At 32.9% G+C, this 12,583-nt stretch overlaps 2 protein-coding genes and 1 non-coding gene across 4 annotated transcripts; 1 reads left to right on the top strand and 2 right to left on the bottom strand.

Annotated features, from left to right (window-relative positions):
* Positions 1-1,280: 1,280 nt before the first annotated feature.
* On the top strand, positions 1,281-2,039 carry LOC112417027 (uncharacterized). The gene is made up of 2 exons (XM_039829445.1): positions 1,281-1,335; positions 1,446-2,039. The coding sequence occupies exon 2, from the start codon at positions 1,466-1,468 to the stop codon at positions 2,024-2,026; it is 561 nt and encodes a 186-aa protein (XP_039685379.1). The 5' UTR covers positions 1,281-1,335; positions 1,446-1,465; the 3' UTR covers positions 2,027-2,039.
* Positions 2,040-4,704: 2,665 nt separating this feature from the next.
* On the bottom strand, positions 4,705-10,224 carry LOC11417033 (protein HIGH CHLOROPHYLL FLUORESCENCE PHENOTYPE 173, chloroplastic). 2 transcript variants are annotated; one of them, XM_003629778.4, is made up of 16 exons: positions 10,063-10,224; positions 9,595-9,831; positions 9,312-9,473; positions 9,160-9,210; positions 8,593-8,727; positions 8,378-8,401; positions 8,123-8,234; positions 7,536-7,661; positions 7,379-7,428; positions 6,968-7,126; positions 6,791-6,886; positions 6,587-6,702; positions 6,382-6,505; positions 5,703-5,816; positions 5,489-5,569; positions 4,705-5,185 (listed from the first exon to the last, which is right to left on the bottom strand). In XM_003629778.4, the coding sequence occupies exons 1-16, from the start codon at positions 10,120-10,122 to the stop codon at positions 5,039-5,041; spliced, it is 1,794 nt and encodes a 597-aa protein (XP_003629826.2). In that variant the 5' UTR covers positions 10,123-10,224; the 3' UTR covers positions 4,705-5,038. The 2 variants fall into 2 exon arrangements, with proteins under 2 accessions (XP_003629826.2, XP_003629827.1); XM_003629779.4 differs by having other exon boundaries at positions 9,312-9,457; positions 10,063-10,139.
* A 45-nt stretch (positions 10,225-10,269) lies between these two features.
* Positions 10,270-10,341, bottom strand: TRNAG-UCC (transfer RNA glycine (anticodon UCC)). The gene has a single exon. It is a non-coding gene; the product is annotated as a tRNA-Gly (tRNA).
* Positions 10,342-12,583: the final 2,242 nt, after the last annotated feature.

Below are 12,583 nucleotides of genomic sequence, written 5' to 3' on the forward strand. Positions count from 1 at the left end.
AGAACCATCAGCAATCTTAATTTTTAAATTACTTGCACAAGGACTATATGAAGAAAACATACTAGACTCTCCTGTCATATGATCGGTAGCACGTGAATCAACAAATCCAAGTACGACTTGGTTTGACACTAAGAAGGGCTGACTCTAAAAAAATTACCTTTTTGGGCAATAGAACCGAAAGAAAACATACGGGAAGTAGTTTGAGACTCAAGAATATTGTACAGTTGTTCATTGGTGGACGGAAGTGAGTTTGAGAAAGACTGCTGCCCTTGATCAGAAGTATCTTGGAGTGCACGACCTTCGGTTGACGAGTTAAAAATTGTCTTACCCATCATCACCCTTTGCCGCGCCTTCTCTATTCGGGTCTTTGATTTATTCATCCCCTTAATTTTCACTATTTGATCCGACTCAAACACTGCAAACTACTAAGTTTTTTTCTCCAATGAATAGTGACGCGTGAACAGTAACGACGCGTGAACAGTGCCGATGAGATGAATAGTGACCGTGCGAACAGTGCACACGATGAACAGTACTTGTTGGATCTGAAAACCCAGAAAAGAAAAAAAAATGTAATGGTGGCGGCTAGGGTTTATGCGGAAGCAAAGCCCCAAAAAATCGGGGGCTCTGATACCATGTTGAAATTTCTCTATAACTTCAGAGTGATTTATTTCAATGAAAATGGTTCTCCTTTTATAGGAGAGAATACAACTAATCAACTCCTTAATTTAAGGAGTGATATAATGAAAAATAAACAACCATTAAAAATATAATAACAATACAAAGAAGGGTTAAATATGTTTTTGGTCCCTATAAATATGTCAACTTTTCGTTTTAGTCCCTCTAAAATTTTCCTTCAACTTTTAGTCCCTATAAAATTTTCAATCACTACTTTTGGTCCCTATTTTTAATTTAATTTTTGTATTTTTTAATAAAATTGTGCAGAAATGTATCAAATATTCTAAAAACAATTCCAAAACACAAATTAAATATGAATTTTTAACCATAAACAATATAAAAATTCATATTAAATTCATGTTTTGTTAAAAAATTCTGAATTTTTTTGGAGTGATTCTTATAATATTTTGAATTTTTCTGAAAAATTTTATTAAATAATATGAATTCTACATATGAGTTTACTTTAAAAGAGGGACCAAAAGTGAAGATTGAAAACTTTATAGGGACTAAAAGTTGAAGGAAAATTTTAGAGGGACTAAAACGAAAAATTGACATATTTATAGGGACCAAAAACATATTTAACCCTAAAAAGAAATATTGTATATTTCAACAAATTGTAAGAATAACACTTGGGTTGATAGAAGATCAGAACATGTGCACGTAATGCGCTCTCAACTTTAAATTGTATATTGTTTCTTATTTATTATGTTGGTTTCATTCCATTTTAATGTGTTTCAAAATATCAATTAGGCTTATATTTGTGTTAACAGGGAGAGTTTATACAAAAAAAATGGAAGAATTGACCCAAGCATCATCTTTGCAGGGAACTCCCCCACCAAAAGAATTAGATGTGTGGTGTGAGGTTGCAGGAATAAACAAAGGTCGAGTGTATGGTCTTGGAATGGAATCTACTGTATTAGTAGGGAAGGGGAGGCCAAATTATCGTGGCTCATGTTCTTCATCAACTGAGTGGGTACAAAGACATGAACTTGAAGAAATGAGAAATGAAAGAGATCAACAAAGACATGAATTTGAGGAAATGAGAAAGGAAAGAAATCAACTTCGTAAGGAATTGGTTAATACAAATAGAGCTGTTGAGCAAAACAACCAAATGCTAAAACAATTGATGGAAAGCTTGAACTTTCGGCACATGTCATATACCAGAGACCGAGTTCATGATGATGATGACGATGAGGTTGGTGATGATGATGATGAGGCTGGTGGTGAGTATTATGATGAGGAATTAGATAGTGAATCTGAAAGAAAAAAATTATGTTGCATCTTGTTAGGACCAAAACATATGATGTATTTTTTTTTGAGTACTTTCAAGCACTTAATATTAAATGTTTAATTGACTGTCTCTATAAGCCTTTTTTCTAGTAGTTGTTATATAATTATATTATATAATCTATGTTGTACAAATATTTATTAATTATGCATAGCAGCCCAGCGGTAAACAAGACTAATACCTGTGATGTAGGTTCAGATCATGAATTACTGTTTAGCAAAGCTATTGTCATCTGTATAGAATTCCTAATTGTTTGCATATGATTACTTATCAAAAACAAAATATAATTTGCATATGATAAATAAGTTGACAAATATTGTGTACCAGAAATGATTAATCCCGTATAGTCCACATTTACACATGCTTCTGTTGAATATGTTGTCACCAACAACCTAAATTGAAATAAAACCAACCAACTAGGGGCAGGCCACACTTGAGGTTGTGTTGTTCCGTTACGTCAATACCACCAAATAATTCCTATATATATAAATGTAGTTCATTATGCAACCAAACTATACACTTGGTTTTCAAACAAACACCAAACTAGAGTCTCAAACCAATTAATTAATTATTATATCATCATATGATGGTGCTCACGACCTATCTATAATTGCATACAGCCATACACGTCCTTATCTAAAGTTCCCACCTTCTGCATCATTAGCCCCTCTTCAAATTTGTCTCCTTTTTACAAATGCTACCATCACTCCCAACCTGTATTTTCATTATCTCAATCACATGCACTACTACTACTACATTGGCATATTATCATTCATTCTTCATATTTTCAATTATAGTTCTCATAACCCTGAGTGAAATGATAGCTGAAAACCACATTTCTCATGAAACATATCCACAGAAGATTCAAATTGTTTCAAAGTCTGTCTCTGATAGGTTGCTGCTGAAATTCTACGATGAACCGCAATTCGACTTTGATTATGAAAAAAGTGGATTATGGTCTCCTCCAGTTCCACGTACAGTGTTCTTGAGCTCACCAGGAAGCATATTCACTGACCAAGAAATGCTTGAAAGACTTAGAAGCAAAAATGCACGAAGTCGTACCAAGAAAATCAGAATCTGTTTCTGTGTACAATAGATATATTTTTTTTTTTCTTTTTCATGTTTCATTAGTTCCAATCTTGTTCTTTTGGCAGGTGTTCTGTTGTTTCTGACAGGGAATGTGAAGAAAGTATGAATGAAGATTTTCATCATTGAATCATGTTAGGATACAAAGAGAATAAAATTTTTAGTGTTACTGAATTATCATATTCATATGAACTTACTATATTTGTTTTGAATGTTTGTTTTCTTTTACCCTAGACAAAATTGATCTATAATTTATTCATGTTAGAAACATATATAGTATGAATTATTTCATTTGTTGTGACTTCTGAATGAATTTTTTTTAGCGGAGATTCCTAAGGTACCTTCATGGGGTCCTTTTGCTACATTAACATGATCTAACGTGTTTGGTTCATTGATTAAAGTTAGTGATCATGTGTTTTTATTTTTATTTTTTTTATAAAGGACTCTGTGAAGTGGGAATAACATTCCTTATTTGTTAGGGAAATGTTTTTAATAAATTAATTAAATCTTTTCGAATAAATTCGCTGTGATGATATAAACGTTCCATACGTTATCTTTTTTGTACTGACACAATGGGGCTATGCCATTTTGTCCAAAAACGTACGAAGGGTCATGTGCCTTGTGAGTCTTACAATCAAGATTCTATATGGAGTATTTTCCAAAAAACATGAAATCATGATATATTCTTGACAACAAACTTGAATCAAAACTTTAGCATTGTGAACTGTAGTTCAAGTCTGAGACCCCGATGACAATTGGTTAGAGAGGACTCATGTGAATATTTCATCAACTTTCCCACATGTCTCTCAACAGTAAATGGCACTTCTTCTATAGCATCCAAAGAAGAGAGAACTTGCAAAGAGAGACTAAAAACATGCGGGACCTATAACTTTTTCTTTTCTCTACTCCCAAACAAAGAAAGAAGGAAGAAATGAGACTATTTCTTCATCTCCCACTTTTGCCCTTGCCAGTAGACCCATTCAAGCTTCCCCCATATTATAGATTTTCTTCTAGAACTGTAAGAAGAAAAAAGAGAGTGCGGTATATTTTACACCCGCGCCCAACACTGTTGAGCTTAATGTGTGAATATAAATAGCAGGTGGTCTAAATTGAAAGGCTTTGATGTCATTATATTGTTTTATATTGTGCTCAACTCATTATTACAAAACCATTTTGTAAGATGAAGAGTGGCTCCTCTCAAGGTCTCAGGTTCGATTCCCTCTGGTATCAATTTCGGTAGACAAGTCCATACAAAGCAAAGCTCTGTCTTTCAATAAGGCCCCCGCAAGTGGGAGGCGGTGTTGGTCCCCTCGGATTAGTCGGTCTTTGGATCGGATACTTAGTTTAAAAAAAAAAAGATGAGGAGTGGCAGGACTTGATTTTTCCAATAGAAAGACTAAAATCTAGAAAATGGCCACATCATTTCCAAACCACAGGAAGGAGAGTCTCGTTTTTGTTGTTAATCAAGTGGTACTATATTAGGAAACACAGTAGCCTAATCACATCAAATGCAGAAGTAAAAAATTAAGAGGACTTTATTTTATTTTAAATGTAAGTGAACTCAATATATAGGCGTCCTTTTTCCTATTCAATATTGTGGCACCTTATATTTTGGAGTCAGTAAAATGTCAAATACCAATATGCGAAAGTGAAAATAAATCAGACTAGGATAAATGTTTTATACAGATATGTTTGTGTCAAAACAAAATTTATTTTGGTTTATGAAAGTGTGGTGTGGTCATCTGGATTATGATTTATGAATATGAAAATTCTTTGCCATCCTGTCTGCTAAAGCAAACAAGGAAAAGGAAAGCCTGTTTAAGTACTATGAACATACATGTATCTTGTATAAGGAACATTCATGTCTAGCTTTATGAAGTATCCCAGATTTGTTTGGTCTATATATTTCTTTGGATTCAAAGATTATGTGCAGTTCTCAATATTGTACTATGTCCGCAATATCCATAGCTGAACTACAATGCAGGAATGTTAAACAGGTGTAGGACTTTGTTGGAGGGCCTCCTTCCCAGTTATGCCTTCTTTTAAATTTTTAAAGTATATGTCATAATCCTTTTCTGAAGGAGGATTTTCTGGATCCACAGTAAACGGCTCGCTAAATGGAATGACACTTTTGACCTGAAATAGATATAGATCATGTAAAGCTTCGAAACTAGAGTGAGACTGTCCACAATCAAGCTACAAGATTCATCTATTTGGGGAAAAATAGTTTATCTAATCCTGAAACAATTACATACACTTCGCCCGAATAAATAACAATACATTGTGATGTGATTGTGGTATTTAACAGATAGAAATAACTAGAATAATTATCAAAGGCTGGTATTACCATTTAAATTACGTCTGAATTAAACATAAAAGTACTAACGCTAAACAAATTATAAAAAATATGAAGTGGAAATTATAAAGGAAAAGGCTGACCTCAAATGTTTTGTCACATGCATAAGGGCTTTCAAGTGCAGCTACGCACATGCGGGCAACCTCTTCCCTTGATATTTTTCCCTATTTATGCATTAAATTGGAAAAGTGAGTGACACAGAGGTAAAATCTTACTATGCTGAGATATATTGCGAGATGAATGTTTAGCAAGAGCTCTTAAACCAAGAAAAGTATCCAACTTTTGTTTTCTCAATACCGTAATATTATCTCCTTGATCAAATATGAGATCAGCTCCAGCAGGTTCCTCAGTTAATGCACAAGGCCTCACAATCACGTATGGAATGCCACTTTCACGAATTAAATCCTCACCCTATAGAAACATTAATCGCCGTTAGCAAATGAAGATGTAACACAGAAATAACAATCCCATTTTAAATACCAGCTCAGCAAGTGGGTTAAGTCGTTAAAACATTTAGGCCCTTAGTTAATTTCACAAGAGATATACAAGGGAATTTGCATTTGTGAACACCATTACTCATTTGATAAATATGTAGAAAGCAGACCACTAAATGTACCCCATTTTTTAACATCTAAACAGAACGCAGTTTACCTCAATCTTTCAGATTTCACGAAGACTCAAAAAATAAAAATGCTATACATATCTGGACAGCAAAAAATAGAAATTTTGAGAGGTCTAGCTCTATCTCAATGACAAAAAGTTTGATTTTCAATTGCAGCTTCAAGTTTCATATCTGAAAAGTATTATCTAACAAAACCAGTCTTGCGAACTAGAGACTTCATATCTGAAGAGTATTATCTAACAAAACCAGTCTTGTGAACTAGAGACCAAGTAGAGTAACAAACATCATTCTTTGCAAACTGGAGACCTGAAAATTTGCTAACTGCCAAATAAGGAGCCATCAACAGTTTTCTACCTTTAGTTTATATGTGAGGATATAATCCAGTTCCTTGTTTAATCGAACTGCCGGAGGCTGTTTACTTAGATCAAGTCCGGGCCTTTCCGGTCTGGTAACTCCCGCCGAGCTCACATGTACAAATCTTAATGACAGCAACACAGCAAAAATTAAGCATATAGGGATGAAAAAAAGGGAAAGACAACCAGAAAATAAGGCTATATACCTAGGTGTTATTGGATCATTTATATATGCTTTTATGCTAGACACCGGAAGCTCAAATGGACCTTCCACAAAAGTCTCATTTAATTTACCATCATATTCAAACTTGCTGAACATGAGCTGCAGACAATTTTGCTTCATATTAAGAACAAGCGTGAGAGATTGCAAGGCCAAAAGACATAAAGAAATACTAACAGCAGAGCCATGCCTGCAATGATGCGACATTGCTTGGATCAAATGGTGGAGCATCAGATACAGTTTTTGCTCGGAATATGGGCCTAAGAGAAGAAAATGGCAATCGAATCTGTGAAAAGAAGAAAAAAAATTACTTGAGAGTTGTCATTAGTTAAGATAGAATGTATCTATTGTATTAGATTTCAACTACCGATTGCCATTTGCCTTTCTCTGTGTCAAAGCCTATAGTGTACCCAAGAGCATCCCAATCAGCGCTTGTGCGAACAACGACTTTATATCTACGCCCATCACCTTTTAGACGGAACTCCAAACCATCATATGCAGAGAGATCCTCCGGTTCTGAAAAATTCTGAAAACCATTTATGTAAACTCTCTTCTTTTCATTTTAGAACTTAGTTTCCCAAAATACTTGGTTAAAGTGAAATGACAATAAATATGCTCATCAAGGCAACAAGAAAAAACAACATGAATCAAATTACTTCATAATGTGACCCATTGTTTTTGTATTGTGGTCTACATATTGAATCAAGTACATATAAAGAACGCTATTCCACAATTTCCAGGCCTCACTGAAAAGTTGATATAAAAAGTTTAAGTTTACCTTTGTTCTGATACTTGTAAAGCCACCATTATTTGCTGATGAAAGAACACCTGGATTAGACATAAGGCTGTATTATTGAGCGGTAAAATACAACTGACAGGCTATTCGAGTTCCCCAAAATTGCAATGGCGTGCATTTTCTAGAATCTGACACATACCTTTAAAAACACCAGTTGGTCCACCATTTTCACTACCATTTGGATCAATTTGAAAGGTACTTTCGCTAACTCCACCCATTACCACATCATCTAAAGCGCCCCAAGAAAGCTGCCTATAACTATCTCCTGCAAGAAAAAGAAAATGAAAAATAATATCAACAAGATGCACAAGGTAAATAAAATCACTTGTTCACAAAGAACAAAGCAATGGTAACAGAAAGTCAATTCATGCAACAGAGAGAGTCTTCTGCTAATTCCGAAGGTCATTCCAAGCAGTCCTACAAGTTAATATTCAACTCAATATCCAACATGTTATCCTTTAAATTCTACTCCTATTATTTGCCTACCAGAATATGTCATCAAATGTCAACAGCAAGATAATCTCGTTTGAAATGCATGAACCATACTTCATCCTCCCTCCCCTCAGAAAATAAAAGAAATTTAACTTTTAATGGTTTTCTTGTTAGTAGTCAAGTGCATAGTTCTAGTTAGTTGGTCAGTGGTCACTGGTCATTCATATGTAGAAAATTAGATCAAGCAATAAAGAAGCTGAACCAATCAAGCATTTCAGTCAATTAGCAACCTACCTTCAAATCCAAATAACAGCTTCCCCCTTCCAAGTCCAAGGTTGTTCTTCACAGCCTTGATCAAATTTCTCATTCCTATGTACTCTACCTTTTCTGGTGAATCACCTTTTACCTGATTTCAATAACCAACAATTAATGGAAAAGATGCTACGATTTCTCATAAGAAGCTTGCATACAAACTGAACTTCTAAAGTAAATAGACAACAAATCTGATTCTGAACATAGTCTCAGCAGAAAGGAAAATCAGTTAGCTACCTCTGGCTCAAAGAACTTAATTCCCTGCACAAGAAATAAATTCAATCAGTTAGAGAGAAATAACTATGAAGCCTTCAACAAACATTCAGTTACTAAAACATTGAGGAAATTAATCAGTTGATATAAGCCAGCAATAGCCCACTTATTTCTCATGACAGATATGCATTGATTAAGAAAAATAAAATTTCTATTTTTACTAAAGTGAATGAACATACTTGACTGTATTTTGCTCTGTCCGGAGTGTCTCCTTCTTTAGGGCCAACAATGACAGAAACAGCATTGATCACTTTCTTCACTCCTTTAAAGTATTCAGGGATCAAAGTACTATCTTTTGTAATGTCTCCAATAACCTTAGTTTCAGCAAAATGGTTAGTTGGCCACAAAGTAATAGAGGGTAAAGAAAATTTATCAGTTTCTATCCAGTATAATATATGTAATCACAATGTATATAAAGCATGTTTAGCATTGATGAACATCGTTATCTTCTACCAACTAGTCTTTGAGACTTCCGTAAATCGTTCATACAAAAATTGGTAAAGAGTCTAAAGACTTTGTACATGGCTGGCAGTAAATTTATTATCTCTTCTGCAAACAAACACATACCATCCAGAATTACATCTTTTTTGCCATGATTGTTGGATCCAACATATTTAGGTCCAATTACATTTCATTTTCAACACGAAAACTCCATTTGGAAAATTATGAACCGATAACTAAGAAAGTACATTACTTGATAATTTTATCATTTGTAAAGTATTTCAGTACATTCATTTAAAACTCACCAGGTCAACATCAGAGCCTAACATCTTTCGAGCCTTCTCTTCATTTCGAACCTGATAAATATCGATACAGAAGTTAAATACAATATTTATCTTTCACCGAATTCAAATAATTTGAAGTGAAATCTTGTCAAAGGTAAGTCACAAAACAATACCAATACTCGAACCGGAATTCCTTTCTTCCGTAGTTCGTCAACCACTCTTCGACCAACACCACCCGTAGCTCCAGCTACTAAGACAATATCTGAAGTCCCCATCGAGTTTACTGATTCACTTGTGGAAGAACTTGATAGTTTCCCAACTAGAAAGTCAAAGAACTTCACAATTCAGAAATGATAAATATTCATTAGTTGATCCATACCAATGTTTCTCTTTCTCTCTATTATTCATTGAATTATACCAATTTAACATAATTAAAAAAAAATAAAAAAATGTTACCTTAGCTGGAGATGGGGGTCCATTGAAGAAGTATAATGTTTTTATAAATCTTCCAAAATCCCAACTTTGTCTTCCAGCTTTAGCTGATATGATTGTTCTATATGCTCCAGTAGAAAGTCTTGTTGATTTTTGTTCATAAATTAATGTTTGAGGTTTACCATAATTCTGAAGAAACGGTTTAGGCAATGCAGGGTTTGAAATTTTGTGACAGAAATTCCTCCTAGGAAATTTATGGTTCTGCAGCACATAGCAACAGAAAATAAGATAAAGCCAAAAAAAAAAAAAAAAAATATCAATGAGACATAAGTATAGAATTAGTTTTACCAGCTAACAACAATTATTAGAATCAATAATCAACATGCATGAATATGAATGATTCAAAAGACTACAAATTAATGTAAGTTATGAGCATAAACAATAGTTAATCATAAGCTAGTTATTGATTGTAATGAGTTGAGAAATTTTGACCTGAAAATTGAGAAGTGGAGTGGAAGAAGAGAATGAAAGAGTTGTGGAACACAATTCCATTAGGGAAGTTACTAGAGTTGTTGTAGGAATAAAGGTATCAAATTATGGCTGTGGTGATATTTGCAGTGGAAGATTAACATGGACCACGATTCTTCGTTAAGTGGGGTACCCTTTACTTTAGTTATTAACAATAAAAATAGGACAAAATGCGTTTGCCGGGAGTCGAACCCGGGTCTATTGCTTGGAAGGCAATTATCCTAACCGTTGGACTACAAACGCTTCATGTTCTGTTTTCACTCACAATATTTTAAAACACTATCTATGTTTTTTTGGGCTTCACAAAACCTAAAAATGCTATTGTATAAAAATAAAAATAAAAACCCTAAAGATGCTATAAATGATAAATATGATTAATTGGTTAAAATTAAAAAAAAGAAATAAAAGTGTTAATTTTTCAAATAAGGGCCACCATAAGTTTTTTGTTTTTGGTTTTTTTTTTTATAAGCGGTCACTCATGAGTTTTGTTTGATATCTTTTTCCATCAATGTATTTTTTGTGTGAACATGGCAACGATGATATAGGGAATTACAAAAAAATAATTGTTTGAGTTGGGGTAAATCACAATGGAATAGTTAAACTCTTTTTCAACATATTTAACACTACTACATTCTTAAAGCAAAATTCAAATAATAAAATAACGATCATTAACCTAAAGTTAGTTTTATAAGCAGTTATCACGTTGCCACCTCACAATTGAGCAATCCAAAATATTTTGTGAAATTATTTTCCCGCATGGTTCTCGAGCCCTTCGAAAATTCAAAATTACCTTTACACGAATTTTAGAATTCAAACACATTTTTTCTAAAATTCAGAATCTAAACGTGCAAAGTTTTTTTTTTTAGTAAAAATAATAACAAAATACATATCCGAATTTTGAAATCCCAACACAATGAAAACCCATATGCAATCAAGAAATGAAAAAAAACTAGCATTCTTTGATTCAAGTACAACAACATAATTCCTAAAATGATAGTTGGATAAAGAAACCCTTGGTGCATGCCCTTCAAATAGATCAAAATAAACATCTTTATTTGAAGGCCAACTTCTGCACAATGTCATTATTTCTGCTTTTGATAGTGATGATCATTTAGTGTGGAAAAATTATTCCTGCTTTCTAGAAAATGATTGCATAATAAGCTTCCAACCAATGATCATCTTATGAGAAGACGGTCTCAGATTGTTTTTTTTTTTTATAATTTATGTAATTGTGATACAGAGTCGTTTCTATGAAATCGGAGGCTCGACTCTGATTGTAAACATAGGCCTTTGGTAAAAAAAAAACAACTTTTTGTTAAATGAAAAAAAAAATAGTTTATAACTAAAACTTTGCTATTTTACATGATAACTATGAGCCAAAAAGTTACAAGTGTTCTAAAAAAAAAGTTATATTTTGTTTTTAAGAAAAAAGAGAGTATTAAAGATATTTAGAACTCAAATCCATGATAAATTAGGCCAAAAGTGAGGCCAATCTTTATCACACTAATATATGGACGCGTTTTTAATATATATTTGTTTTTTTGGGTTAAATATGTTTTTGATCCCTATAAATATACCAACTTTTCATTTTAGTCCCTCTAAAATTTTCCTTCAACTTTTAGTCCCCAAAAAATTTTCATCTTCACTTTTGGTCTCTCTTTTAAAGTAAACTCATATCTAGAATCCATATTTTTTAATAAAATTTTGCAGAAAAATTTATAATATTATAATAATCTCTCCTGAAAAAAATTAGAATTTTTTAACAAAACATGATTTTAATATGAATTTTTATATTTTTGACGGTTAAAAATTAATATTTAATTTATGTTTTGTTAAAAAATTCTAATTTTTTTGGGAAAGATTTTTACAATATTGTTCACATTTCTGCACAATTTCATTAAAAAAATACTAAAATTAACTCAAAAATAGGGACCAAAAGTAGTGATTGAAAATTTTATAGGGACTAAAAGTTGAAGGAAAATTTTAGAGGGATCAAAAATACATTTAACCCTTGTTTTTTTCATGTATTATACATATATAAAAATAAATAAAAAATGGGCCTCAAAATTTGGAAGGGCCATGTGCGATGTTGAAACCAACAAATATTTGCATTCTCTAAGGCTTTGTTTGGGAGTTAAGAGGGGAAGAGAGGGGAGGGTTTTGGGGGGTTGAAAATATATAGAAAAATGGACAAAAAATTCACATTTTTTTAAAAAACAGTTTTTTAGAGAATGATAAACTAATACTTATGATTAATATACTTTTAATTTTAAGAATATTATAACAACATAGATTGAATTTGAAAAATTCAAATAAACCCTCCATAACCCCCCAAAACCCTCCCGCAATACAAATTTTGAGTTCCTCCAAATGAGGGGGATTTTTTATTATGAGTAAAAAATTAACCTCCAAAGCCCTCTCCACCCAATGTCTTCTATTTCTTCCACCTACTCCTTCCTTTTTTTCAAAATCCTCCCCTCCCCTC

Source organism: Medicago truncatula, chromosome 8 (assembly GCF_003473485.1).
Source record: "Medicago truncatula cultivar Jemalong A17 chromosome 8, MtrunA17r5.0-ANR, whole genome shotgun sequence".
Taxonomy (NCBI): Eukaryota; Viridiplantae; Streptophyta; class Magnoliopsida; order Fabales; family Fabaceae; genus Medicago; species Medicago truncatula.